General features: G+C 54.3%; 1 protein-coding gene across 4 annotated transcripts; it reads left to right on the plus strand.

Moving 5' to 3' along the window:
- The first annotated feature begins 786 nt into the window (after window positions 1–786).
- On the plus strand, window positions 787–12982 carry MFSD2A (MFSD2 lysolipid transporter A, lysophospholipid). Of its 4 annotated transcripts, none has more exons than XM_049878881.1 (14): window positions 787–1004; window positions 2390–2521; window positions 3951–4075; window positions 7568–7691; window positions 7827–7905; window positions 8289–8446; window positions 8895–8985; window positions 9107–9228; window positions 9442–9525; window positions 9806–9889; window positions 9984–10096; window positions 10514–10657; window positions 10750–10926; window positions 11952–12982. In XM_049878881.1, exons 1-14 carry the CDS (start codon window positions 912–914, stop codon window positions 12013–12015), a joined length of 1590 nt encoding a protein of 529 aa, XP_049734838.1. In that variant the 5' UTR covers window positions 787–911; the 3' UTR covers window positions 12016–12982. The 4 variants fall into 4 exon arrangements, with proteins under 4 accessions (XP_049734838.1, XP_049734839.1, XP_049734840.1 ...); XM_049878882.1 differs by having other exon boundaries at window positions 2393–2521; XM_049878883.1 differs by having other exon boundaries at window positions 787–998.
- The last annotated feature ends 203 nt before the right edge of the window (window positions 12983–13185 follow it).

Consider the following 13185-nt stretch of genomic DNA (forward strand, 5'->3'; position numbering starts at 1 on the left):
AATAAGGAAGATGGGAGAATTGACGCCTGTGAATTGTGGTGTTGGCGAAGAATATTGAATATACCATGGACTGCCAAAAGAGCGAACAAATCTGTCTTGGAAGAAGTGCAACCAGAATGCTCCTTAGAAACAAGGATGGTGAGACTGCGTCTTACATGCTTTGGACATGTTGTCAGGAGGGATCAGTCTCTGGAGAAAGACATCATGCTTGGCAGAATACAGGGTCAGCGGAAAACAGGAAGACCCTCAACGAAGTGGATTGACACAGTGGCTGCAACAATGAGCTCAAGCATAACAGTGATTGTAAGGATGGCGCAGGACCGGGCGGTGCTTCGTTCAGTTGTGCACAGGGGTCGCTATGAGTCGGCGGAATTGACTCGAGGGCACCTAACAACAGTTGGGCTTCTAAGGCCCCACCTTTCTAGGCCTGGGGGTCAGAGGTTAAGGGTTGTAGATCTGCTCAAGGAAAACTCACTGTGGGGGACCTTGAGCAGGTCCCTTTTCAGCCTCTATCCTCAGTTCCCCATGTTGTCAGGTGTGTCTCCCGCCTTCTCTCTGGGTTGACTGGAGCAAGCGCAGCCGGATGCCGGTTCCGGGGCTTTGAGAATGTGGTTCAGTGGCACAGCGCAGCCAGGCGGGCGGGGCAGGCTGGAGGGCTGGCGGGCGTGGGGATTGGCTAGAAGCAGAGCAGCCGGACTCTGGGATTGGCCCGAACCGAGAGGGCAGAGCCAAACCTTTAAGAGGCGCGGAGGGGGCGTGCAGGCGAGTGTGTGCCTAGCCCGGCTGTCGGCTTTCCTAGTTGTCGGCCAGCGGGGCGGGTGCGGCTACGACGTGAGCCCTTGGGGAGCGGAGGCCCGCGGCACAGAGGAGCATCCCGGAGTTCCAGTCCCAGGCGGCTTGGCCCACGGGTCATGGCCAAAGGAGAGGGCGCCGAGGGCGGCTCGGCGGCGGGGCTGCTGCCCACGAGCATCCTGCAAACCGGTGAACGCCCGGCCCAGGTGAAGGTGAGGGCCGCCCGGCACCCTGGGTGGACGGCACGGGGTGGCGGGGCGGCTGAGACCGGGACTTGCGGGCATCGGGGGATTAACTGGTCCTGGGACAGCTTGGGATAGCCGGGGACAGGCAGACTCAGGAGCAGGAGAGGGGCCGAGGGTGTCCTGGGGGCAGGGGGTGATGGAGAAGCTTTGTAGGCGCTGGCGCCCCTTTTCCCACCCCACTCCGCATCTCCGCGGAGGGGCTCCTCCAGCAGCTTCACGTGGTGCCCGGCTCTGCCTAGCCGGTTCTTCAGTGAGGAGCGACTCAGGTTTGCAGCTCTAGGAGTGGGAGACACTCCAGAAAGCTGGGAAAGTCCCCGTGGTTCCCCTTCCCTTAGCCCCCTGCCCCGTACTCCCACACGCCTACGCTCGCCCCTTTACTCAGCTGTGAGGGCCGCTCAAGTTCATTCATAAGAACTAGGCTCCGCTCTTAAAGGAGCCGCAGTCCGAAAGGGTTTGTGTGTGTGTGTGTGTGCATGCGCGCTCTCGGTGCTTAGAGCGCCTCTCTACAATCGGCCCCATCCCCAGCCCTCTGGACCGAAAGAAATCAGGCGGCCCCAGGGAGGGATCTCAGGCAGTAGATGTCTGCCTGGAAGGTGGCCGCCTTTTCCTTTTAATTTTATTAACTGATCCTTGGAAGGTGCGAGGGTGAGCAATTATGCTGCTACTATGTATGAGTAATCTTTACTTTCTCTGGGCAACCCCAGCCTCCCTAATGCCTCACCTGGAGCGGCCCAGCCCTGCCCCTGGAGGCCTCGCCTCTCTCCAAGGTCCCCTGGGAACTGGGAGTGGTGGGGGTGGAGGACAGCTCCTGGGTTTGTCTGAAGCTAGACAACAGGGGCCAGGAACGCTCTGGGACAGATGGAAGAACAGCTGTCCCCACAGCCAACTGGGCCAGGTCCCTATAGCTCTCTAGAGCCCTCACCCAGTAGGCAGGTGGGTCCTGGCCTTTGAATCAGGGCAGGAGCCTGGGCTGGGCTCAGGCAGTCTTGGCAGCAAGAGGATTTTCAGGTTGTGGCAGTTGGTGCCAGATGGGGACAGGTCTATGATGGAGCGTGCTTCCCCTCCATGACTTGGAAAGGAGCATGTCTGAGGCCTTGGGGGGACTTCTTTAGGGATGGTGGGCTGATAACAGCTTCCTCAGAAATGGGAGCAGGAGGGTGCCTGAGGGTTTCTAAGAACAGAAAATTCCTTCCTCTTTCCTTCTGGGAAGAGGGATCTTCCTGGGTGGGAACAGGGCAAGGCAGAGTTTGTGCTCTAGTAGTGCTGGCTGTAGGGATGATTCTGTCTCTGGAACCTCCTAGGATGGAGGCCAGGAACCTGGGCCTCTTTTCATCCTTTCCTTCTCTTCCCAGAAGGAACCGAAGAAGAAGCAACAGTTGTCCATTTGCAACAAGCTTTGCTATGCTGTTGGGGGGGCCCCCTACCAGGTGACAGGCTGTGCCCTGGGGTTCTTCCTGCAGATCTACCTGTTGGATGTGGCTCAGGTGAGTGGACTGAGTGCTCTAGGGCTCCTCCAGCATCCTGAGGTGGGAAGGACTAGGGATCCCCCTGGATAAGTTCACTCAGTTTTCCCCATCTGTGAAATGGGACCTGGAAACCCTACTTTGCTGCCTCTCAGAATAACAGTGGATGAGGAATACGAAGCTTTGGAACGTATCCAGGAGGGGAGTCTCTTCACTCCGGGAGTCTTGGCTAGCAAGGTCAGGCAACTCCTCCTTGCCTGGCAAGCCTGGAGGGGTAGGCGGTGGTGTGAGGGAGAATGGGGCCCCACTGGTGACCCTGTTCTAAGAAGAGATGGGCAAACCATGTCCCTGGCTGAATGACAGTCAGCTGGCTTGGCTTGAGGTGGATGGATTGTTGCCAGGCCAAGGGATAATGTACATCTCTCCTTTACCTGAGGAGTGAAGGGCATGTATGTGGGCAGAGGGGCCCTAAAGCACTGGGCTGAAGGGTGCCCCAGTACACAAGGCCTTTGACAGAGAAGGGTGCTTAGGGCAAAGCAGGCCTCCTCTGTGTGTTGAGAAGCCTTGGCCAGCAGCCTGGCATCCTGAGAATTCTCCCTGTCTAGATGGGAGAGCGGGAGGCTGAACCACCGTCCTTCCCAGGGCTCAAACTATTGGCCATCTTTTTTGTGTAGCACCTGACTTTGCAAGCAGGGTATCTTAGTTGTATCCATTTACCGGTGGGTACATTGAGCCCCATTCAGCAGCTTGTTTTCAAGCAACTCCCATGGGCTGGGCCCTGAGTGGAGTGGAAAGATGAGGAACCTGTTGTCAAAGTGTAAAACCATGTGGTGGTGAGTGTCAGAGCTCGGTGGGTTAGACTGGGGCGAGTACGGTGTGGGGGAGGCCATCAGCTTCCCAGCTTCCTGGAGCAATAGTAATAGCAGAGCCTTGATGGAGGAGGAGAAGTCCAACGAGGCTGTCTATTTAGCAACTAGAAAATTTTTTTAGGGGGTTAACTTGAGTGGGTAGTGACAGGCCATTTTTTAAAAGCATTTGTAGACTCCTTTTGCTACATCCAAGATAAAGTTTGACTCTGTAATATAGAGATCATAACTCCCATTATACAGGTGGAGAAACTGAGGTCTACTGTTCTCATTCAGCTAATTATAATTCTGATATCAGGTGGTCAGAGCTCAGGGCTGTGAGGGAAGGAAAGGATTCTGGATTTATTCTAATTGGCAGGTGTTTTCAAGGACAGGGGAGGGAAGGAAAAAGGGGCCGGATCTGAGAAAGCTTCTGAGGAGGAGGCAAGCATTTCACTGTGATTAACTAGGCAAATGAGGATGTTAAAGGCCTGGTTGGAAGCAGCACAGGGACCCAAGGGCCTGTCTGAGTAGAAGGAGCCCCTGCTTTCTCCCCACTACGTAGAAGGATGAGAGGGCCATTTTTTGCCTCTTTTCCTTTCCAGGTGGACCCTTTCTCTGCCTCCATCATCCTGTTTGTGGGCCGTGCCTGGGATGCTATCACAGATCCCCTAGTGGGCTTCTGCATTAGTAAATCCTCCTGGACCCGCCTGGGCCGTCTTATGCCCTGGTGAGTGGAAGAAGCTCCTTCAAGGTGGCAGAAGGTGGGGTTTCTAGCACATGGTGCATCTGCACCCTGTTCCCTCCATCTGCCTGTCACAGGCTGAGGTGAAGGAATGATGCAAAAGCCCAAGCGTGCCGAAACCCTAGCTGATGCCTCAGCTGCCCCAGGCACTGGCACTGAGGTGCCCAGCCAGCTCATTCCCAAGATGGCCAAAGTGCTAGCCTGGGTGGCTTCTCCCAGCCCAGGCCTCATTGCTCCCCAAGGCCTGCTCCCCTTCATGAAGCTGGAATTCTAACTTCTCCGGGTCAGTCACTTCCCATAGTGGTTGAAAGCTTACTCTCTGGAGCCAGCCTGCCTGGGTTTGAATCCTAGCTCCAAACCACTTACAGCTATGCCACCTTGGGCAAGTCACTTAACATCTCTGACCCTCAAGTTTCTTCATCTGCAAAATGGGGATAATAATTGCTTGTCTCATAGGGAGGATGAAATGTATTTTGTTTTGTTTTTATTTTTGTTTTCACCTATAAAGTACTTAGAACAGTCCCTGGCATATATTACCAAACGAAAACCAAACCCAGCACCATCGAGTCAATTCCGACTCATAGCAACCATATAGGACAGAGTAGAACTGCCCCATAGAGTTTCCAAGGAGCGCCTGGTGGATTCAAACTGCCGACCCTTTGGTTAGCAGCCCTAGCACTTAACCACTACGCCACCATTGTTTCCAGCATATATTAAGCGATATGTAATTTTTTCCTTCAGGGTGGTGGTGCAGTGGGTAGTACCAGGAATAGGATAGCAGACCTATAACTTCTGGCCCCTTGGACCTTATGAACTACCTTTTCCCTTTGTACAAAGCCTACACTGCTCAGCCTCAGGCAGCGGGGCGGGTGCCAGATGGGGTGGTGTTGGAGGAGGCGGATCAGATTAGACAGATTAGACAGCGGGAGGGACAGACAGGACAGGCTGGCAACCCGGAGCTCTGGTTCCCTTCAGGACATCCTGCTTCAGGGGGTGGGGGGGCCGTACCCCTTTCATCTCCAGCCCATCCAGGCTCCAGTGGGCGCCTTCCTGCCCAAAGGGCGTCCATACCTGGTCTCCGGCCTTCAAAGCTCTTCCCACAGCCCCCGGCTCCCCCTACAGCTTCCTTTCCCACGGGGGCCCCTTCCCACCCCAATCCGCCAGCTCCTGGCTAAGGCCCAGGTTGGAGCCTTTGATCCAGGCTTCAGGGCTCAGGGTAGCACAGCCTGCCTTACCTGGGCAGGCTGCTCTGGGCTCCCCTTGAGCCAGCCAGTGAGGCTGGGCTCTGTGCCCGCCCCCCCTGGCAGTCCATGGGAGGCGGGGCCCTGCTACCACATCGCCTCATGAGGCCCAGCCAATGAGAGGCAGCTGCTTATGCAGCCCTGGTTACTCCCAGTCAAAATCAGTTCCTCAGCGGTGGCTGCTGAGCTGCCTACGAGGAGAGTGTTTTTGACGAAGGCTGAGGAGGAGCCCTTGTTCTCTGAGAAGACACATAGATTGGGGGGGGGTGGTGCAAAGGGTAGAGATGGAAAGAAGAGTAGGCCTTCCCCATGGAAGGAACAATCTGAGGGACTCTCACTCAGCAGGTGTAGCTGTCCGCTTCAGAAAGTTGCTGAGGGTCCATCAGGCTAATTTCAGATTTAGCATGGTGTCTGTACACACCCTCACCTGTCTGGTGCGGGAATACCTGTCTTGGTGGTACCCCCACCCCTGTGTCTGTGAGTGCACACCAATTACTCGTGGGCTGAGGGGCCGCCATGTGTGTGCCACAGCGTAGTTAGGACCCGGGCCATGCTTCAGGCCTGGGGACCCCGCCACCCCTTCTTCTGCAGCATAAGAAAAGGCTGGGCCTCTTGGGAGGCATAAGCCCTGTGGCTCCCTCTCCTCCCAGTTGGCAGGCGTCCCCTGCTCTGAGCCTGTATTCAAAACCTCCGCTTCAGGCCAGGAAGACTTTGACAGATACTCGTTGGAGCTTCCCAAGAGATGCAGGGTGTCAGCAAGCTCACACAGAAGGCTGAGATACAGTAGAGCTGGACCTCAGGTCTGACTTCCAGCCCTGCTCTTTACTGCAGCTCGCTGGCCGCTGGCTGTGACTCGTTACCCCTGCCGCCTCCCCTACTGCGCTTTCCTGACAGAATAATCACGGCAAACACTCACTGTGTCCCAAGTACTCTTTTACATTTTAATATTAACTCATTTAAGCCTTAAAACAACCTATAAAGTAGAACAAATGTCTTTATAATGGCCTGGAAGGGCCTCCATGATCTGGTGTCCCATTTCCTCTCCAGCCTCCTCTCCTAATTTCACTCTGCTGCTGCCACACCGGCCTCCTGGTGGTTCTTCAGATGTGTCAGGCACGCTCCCACTCAGGACCTTTACTCCAATTGCCCCCCTTTCCTGGCATGTCTTGCCTCAGATGTCTGTGGCACCACTGCCCCCCTCATTCAGTTCTTGGCACAGATGCCCCCTCCTTGAGGCCTACCCCATCCACCTGGTTGCGAATCGCACCCCCATACTCACTTCCAATCCCCTTTAGCCTACTTTATTTCTTTTCTCCGTAGCCCTTGCCACCTTCTAACATGTTATATGACTTCAATTATGTTTATTTTCTCTGCCAACTAGAATATAAGTTCCAGTGCTTTTTGTCTGTTTCGTTCACTGGTTATCCCAAGTAGAATAGTGCCCAGCCCATAGCTGGCATTTAATAAATACTTCTTGAGTAAAGTGGTTGTATGGAAGGTGGAGGCTACTATTGTCTTCATTTTCCAGATGAGGAAATGAGCCCAGAGAAGTTAAATAACTCTCCTAGGACCAAGTTATTTATAGTTAATTGGTTGAGCCAGAACTGGATCCCCACAAGTATGGCGCCAAAGGCCATTCTCTTAACCATTGCACTCTGCTGCCGTTCTGTGCTGATTTCATGATGTTAGTCCTTCCTGAAGTCTAACCACTTGTGATTGTGTGGGACTTACAAGTGGGGAGACCAACGTTTGCTCCCCTCATAGTTACTTCACTTGTCCCTGTCATCCCACCAGGAACCTCCATGCTCCTTTGCCTGGAGTAGGCCTCCCCCAGCTTCCCCGTGTGTGTGAATGGTGTGTGTGCTTGTGTGAGAACACATGGGTGTTGTAGTTGCTCCTTCTCCCTGCCCTACCACCTGAGGTCTTGGACTCCATTCTCAGCTCCCCCAGCCTGTAGAAATCTCTTATCTCTGGAACACTTGCTCCTAGGGAGGCGTAGGTGAGACTCAGGGTCTGGCCTCACATTCCATGCTCAGGATTTCTCAGTCCAAGGACCCTGTTCCTGTCTGCCCTTTCTGGCCTTAGCACCAACCTCTTCCCAGAAGCCCTGGCATGGGAGAATTCAGGGGAAGGAATTTCCTTCCCAACAGGAACCCTGTGGGGAGCTGCCTTTCAAGCCTGTGCCAGGCTCCTGGGGTTCTGGCACCCAGCCCCACTCAGACCCTCCCTTCCTCAGGATCATCTTCTCCACACCCCCGGCCATCATTGCCTACTTCCTCATCTGGTTCGTGCCTGACTTCCCACAGGGCCAGGCTCTGTGGTACCTGCTTTTCTACTGCCTCTTTGAGACACTGGTCACGGTGAGTGTGGGCACTTTCCCATGGCATCTCTGGGGGCAGGGTGAGGGCCATCCCTGGGGGCTCCAGGGTTGGTGCCCACAGCTGCATCTGTCTCTCCATCCATCTGACTGAGCAAGGTCCTCTCTTCCATGCCAGTGTTTCCACGTTCCCTACTCAGCTCTCACCATGTTCATCAGCACAGAGCAGAGTGAGCGGGATTCCGCCACTGCATACCGTAAGTCTCTCCAGTCCATCTGACCTCACTGCCAGGGACCCTGGGCCTCTCTACTCCCAGACCCTCCTGCCACTCTTCTCCCTCTGGGGCCCTGCTTCCTGCTTTGCTCTTGACAGTGGATGTGTGACTCCATCTTAAAAACATCTCTGCTCCTTATTGCTCAAATGAGGCCCAGAGAGGGGCAGGGACTAGCTCGAGGTCACACAGAGCAAGGCCATGAGTCTAGTCCACTGTGCCATCTGCTTTGTCACTGTATACCCTCCCTACCTGGGGCTGCCACCCTGCCACCTGGGACTTGAGCTGGGCTTCCATCCATCTGACCTTCTCCCCTGGGGCCCACAAGCCATAAGGCCCTTCCCAAGGACCTCCTTTTCACTGCCCAGGGATGACTGTGGAGGTGTTGGGCACAGTGCTGGGCACAGCGATCCAGGGGCAAATCGTGGGCCAAGTGGATACACCTTGTCTCCAGGACCCCAATGACTTTGCGATGGCCTCAGAAGGTGTCAATCGCACACACAGCACCACTTCACTCAAAGAAACGGTGAGGCCCCCTAGCAGGGCAAGGATTTGGGGAGACAAGAAACAATTGGGGTGGTTTGCAGTTATCCTAAAGATAGTAATAATAGCTGGTGTTTGTTAAGTGTTGGGCATTTCTACTGTCAATGTGCCTACTTTGCAGATAAAGAAATTGAGGCTTAGAGAAGCTGAATAATTTTCCCAGGGTCATAGAGCTAGGAAGTTGCAGAGACTAGGTTTGGGGAGATTTGAACTGTGGGCTGGCTATCAGACTCCACAGTCTTGCTTCTCGTCTCAACTTTGCCCAGCTGTGGAAAGCAGCAGCAGTCCCGGGATGGTTCTATTTCACAGATGGAGACAGTGAGGCCCCCAGAGGAAAAGGGACTGGCCCAAGGTCATAAGTTGGGCAGCTGGAACTCAGGAGGAGATCAACCTGACTGTCTCTCTCTGTGTCCTCTTCATCCCCTTAATAGCAAAATGCATACTTGCTGGCAGCAGGGGTCATTTCCTCCCTCTATGTCATCTGTGCTGTCATCCTGACCCTGGGTGTGCGGGAACAGAGAGGTGAGAGGGGTACTAGGGAGGGACGCAGGCCCTGGCACGAGGTGACTGTGTCCCCTCAGTCTGGGCCTCCGGCTTTGGGAGGGGCCTCGGTTTCCTCCTCATTGTCCTCTCTGGCCCCCAGAACCCTACAAGACCCAGCAGACTGAGCACACGTCCTTCTTCCGCGGCCTTCGGCTGGTCATGAGCCATGGCCCATATGTCAGGCTCATCGCTGGCTTCCTCTTCACCTCCCTGGCCTTCATGGTGAGTGGGGGCCTGATAGCTCAGCCTGAGAGGGGTATGCAGTAGGGGTGGGATAGGCAGAGGACTCAGGATGTGATGTAGCCTGAGGGACAGATGGAGTGCCATAGGCTGAGCAGAGAACACTGGAGCCTGGGGAACGACTTGGGGAGGCTCATCCTTAACACAACCTCTTTCCTTGCTTTTCCTTCCCCCTCACCGCGCCCTATCCCCCAGCTGGTAGAGGGGAACTTTGCCTTGTTTTGCACCTACACCTTGGGCTTCCGCAATGAATTCCAGAATCTACTCTTGGCCGTCATGGTACGTATGGGGCCCGAGGGTACAGTCGGCCAGAGGGTGTGTTCTGGGCTAACTAGAGGTCATGAAGAGATGAGGGAGGCTTCCCGTAGCAGGAGATGAGATTGGGACTAGATGTCAGCTCCCCTGGGAGCCATCAAAGGTGATATCCCAAGCTGATATCTTCTGGCTACTGCCGGGCCCGACTACGAGCACCTTTGGAATCTCCTGGGAAGGGTAAGCATGTGGGGGGGTGGTTTCGTGGCTCTTACTCACCCTCCTTACCCCCTTTATCTACTCACAGCTCTCGGCCACATTTACCATTCCCGTCTGGCAGTGGTTCCTAACACGTTTTGGCAAGAAGACAGCTGTGTACATTGGGATCTCAGTGAGTGAGGCTAGAGGGGTAGGGTCTTGTTTGAGTTGGAGGTTGCTGAAAGGAGCTTCCTAGCTGACCCAGCTTCCTACACCCTCTCCCTCAGTCAGCAGTGCCATTTCTTATCTTGGTGGCCCTCATGGACAGTAACCTGATCGTCACTTACGTGGTAGCTGTGGCAGCCGGCATCAGCGTGGCAGCTGCCTTCTTGCTGCCCTGGTAAGTGTGCATAGGCCTAACTGGGTATGGGCTTCTTGGGGAGAGTTCTGTGTTGCTTCTCCACCCCCAGGCCATTCTGTAGGTCCAGATTGGGAATGGGACACGTCTGCCCTATACAGTCGTGCAGATTGTGAACTGCGCAGTAACGCCTAGCCAAGGTAGTAAATGGGAGCTAAAATCTGGCCTGTACTCCACTTGCCAAGCTGAGCACCAAGAGTGGCTACTTCAGCTTGGAGGAAGAGGCCTACTTTGCTAATTCATATGAAGGTGCCGTCTCCTCACTGGGCTGTGTGCCTGCAGGGCTGCAAGCTCCCAGAGGGCCACCCCTGCTCATTTACACAGAGGCACCATATGTACTAGCAGGAGACCTGGGGTTGTGAGGTGGGTGGGTCCTCATGGCTGCCCCGACCTGCGCAGGTCCATGCTGCCCGACGTCATTGATGACTTCCATCTGAAGCAGCCCCACTCCCATGGAACTGAGCCCATCTTCTTCTCCTTCTATGTCTTCTTCACCAAATTTGCCTCTGGAGTCTCGCTGGGCATCTCCACCCTCAGTCTCGAGTAAGTGGAGTGGGGCTGGGCCGGGCCGGGCCGGGCAGGGCCAGGCCCTGGGTGCCCCATCCTCACCACTCCCCTGCTCACTGGGCCCACAGTTTTGCCGGATACCAGACCCGTGGCTGCTCCCAGCCGGCACGGGTCAAGTTTACACTGAAGATGCTGGTGACCATGGCTCCCATAGTCCTCATCCTGCTGGGCCTGCTGCTCTTCAAGCTGTACCCCATTGACGAGGAGAAGCGGAGGCAGAACAAGAAGGCCCTGCAGGCTCTGAGGTGAGAGCGGGGAGGGGGCGGGGGAGGGAAAGGTAGTGGAGGGGAGTCATCCAGTCTAAGCCCTCAAGTCAGACAGCCTGGCCTGTGGCCAAGTCCAGACTTAGCTCCTATACATCTTCCCTTGGCAGCTCCTCTTCTGCCCCTTCCTGCTGCCAATTCATAATAGCAGCTAACATTTCTTGAACACCTAATTATGCACCAGGCATTGTGCTGAGAATTTTTACTTTTAACAAATTCTTAATGGATGGCTATTGTGTGCCAGGCATTGTTCTAGTGAACAAAACAGACATAATCCCTGCCCTCATGGAGCTTATGTTTTAGGGACTGTGTATTCTTTATCTCCTGTAATCCTCCAACAAGTCTAGGTGTCAGAGATTCATACAATTCCCACCCACTTTCCAGATGAAGAAACTGAGGCTTAATCAGGAAGAATGACTGGCCCAGTTAATAAGGAGTAGAGCTGGGTTTTGAACCCTAGTGTTCTGACTCTGGAGTCCCTGGGTGATACTAGTTAAGTGCTCAACTACTAACCAAAAGGTTGGTGGTTTGAACCTACCCAGAGATGCCTCAGAAGAAAAGCCTGGTGATCTCCTTCCGAAAGGCTGCAGCCTCGAAAACCCTGTGGAGCACAGTTCTACTCTGCACACGTGGGGTGACCATGAGTCGGGATGGGCTTGACCTCAACTGGCTTTTCCAGAGCAACTTTTCCTGGCATGCAGGACCTCAGCTGTGGCCTGCGCCCTGCCTATCATGAGACGTGAGGGCAGAATGGAGTAAGTGATGCCAGGCCAGGCCAGAGCATAGTCTTGGGGGTTATGATGCCCTGTGGGCACCAAGAACAGTGAACAGTGTAACCAGCAGTTTCTGAGCTGGAAATGGGAGTGAGCAAGCTATCTACATCCTGTGGTTTAGATCGATCCGACAGCTGGTAAACACTGCCAAACCAAGATTCCTTGAGAAATGAGGCAGGTGCGGGTGGAGGAGGGTAAGGAAGCTTCCTCCAACTTTCTCCTCTGGCTCTGCAGGGACGAGGCCGGCAGCTCGGGCTGCTCCGACACAGACTCCACAGAGCTGGCCAGCATCCTCTAGGGCCCGCTGCAGGGCCTGAAGTCACCCACCATGCACAAGGCCTGGGTCACCTGGCCACACAGGGCATCATGTGCTACTTGCCCACTCACTGAACAGCTAGTCGACAGGTGCCAGGATGGGAGCTGAAGATTCAGGAGTGAGCACCCCAGAACACCTTCAGTGCCCATTGTGGGGTGGGTGGTCCAGCCTCCTGTTTCCCATCTGCCTGCCCGTGGGCTGCTACTGTGAATATGCCAAGGACTGCTCGGGCCTAGCCCAGAACACTAATGTAGAAATGTTTTATACAGAGACTAATTAATAACTTAATGACTGTGTATATAAGGAGCCCTGGTGGCGCAGTGGTTAAGCGCTTGGCTGCTAACCAAAAGGTCAGCAATTCGAACCCTCCAGCCAGTCCTCAGGAGAAAGATGGCAGTCTGCTTCCGTAAGATTATAGCCTTGGAAACCCTATGGGGCAGTTCTACTCTGTCATAGAGCCGTTAGGAGTCGGAATTGACTCAACAGCAATGAGTTTGGTTTTTTGGTGTATATATATAGGGTCGCTATGAGTCGGAATCGACTCGACGGCGCTGGGTTTGGTTTTTTTGGTTTTATATATGTCTGTGAGCTATTAATTTTATTAATGTTCATAAAAAGCTGGAAAACGGGGCTACCTGTTTCTGTCTTTGTCCTTAACCACTCACTGAGCCTCTCTGTCCCAAAGCTCAGAGAGTGAGTGGGAACAGAAGCTGGGGTGCCACCAGATGGGGCAGTGTATCTAGAGATGTGGTAACACCATCAGCCAACATCCACAACACCTACTGTGTACCAGACACCATGTGGAGGCTTTACGTTCCCTTTGCTAGGGTTCTCATTCAATCCTCGAAACCATCTTCTCAAGTCAGCATTGTCCCCCTTTAAAAGATAAGGAAACTGAGCTTTTAGGGTAGAAGGACTTGGCTAAAATCATGGAGCCAGGAGTGACCTAACTGGAATTCTCTCACAGGTGTGTGAGATGTCAGAATCTTAGGCACCGCCCTCTGCTCCCCTGTCTGAGAATGACTGCCTGAAGCAGGAAATGTTCTAAGCCTTCTTCCCTTGCCAATGCACTGTTTCCCACCCTGTGCATGTCTGAGCATGTGTGGGGCTGGCTGTGCTGGGGCTGACTTTAGACTCTGTGATTGGTGTCCT

The sequence above is a fragment of the Elephas maximus genome, chromosome 3, assembly GCF_024166365.1.
Source record: "Elephas maximus indicus isolate mEleMax1 chromosome 3, mEleMax1 primary haplotype, whole genome shotgun sequence".
In the NCBI taxonomy this organism is placed as follows: Eukaryota; Metazoa; Chordata; class Mammalia; order Proboscidea; family Elephantidae; genus Elephas; species Elephas maximus.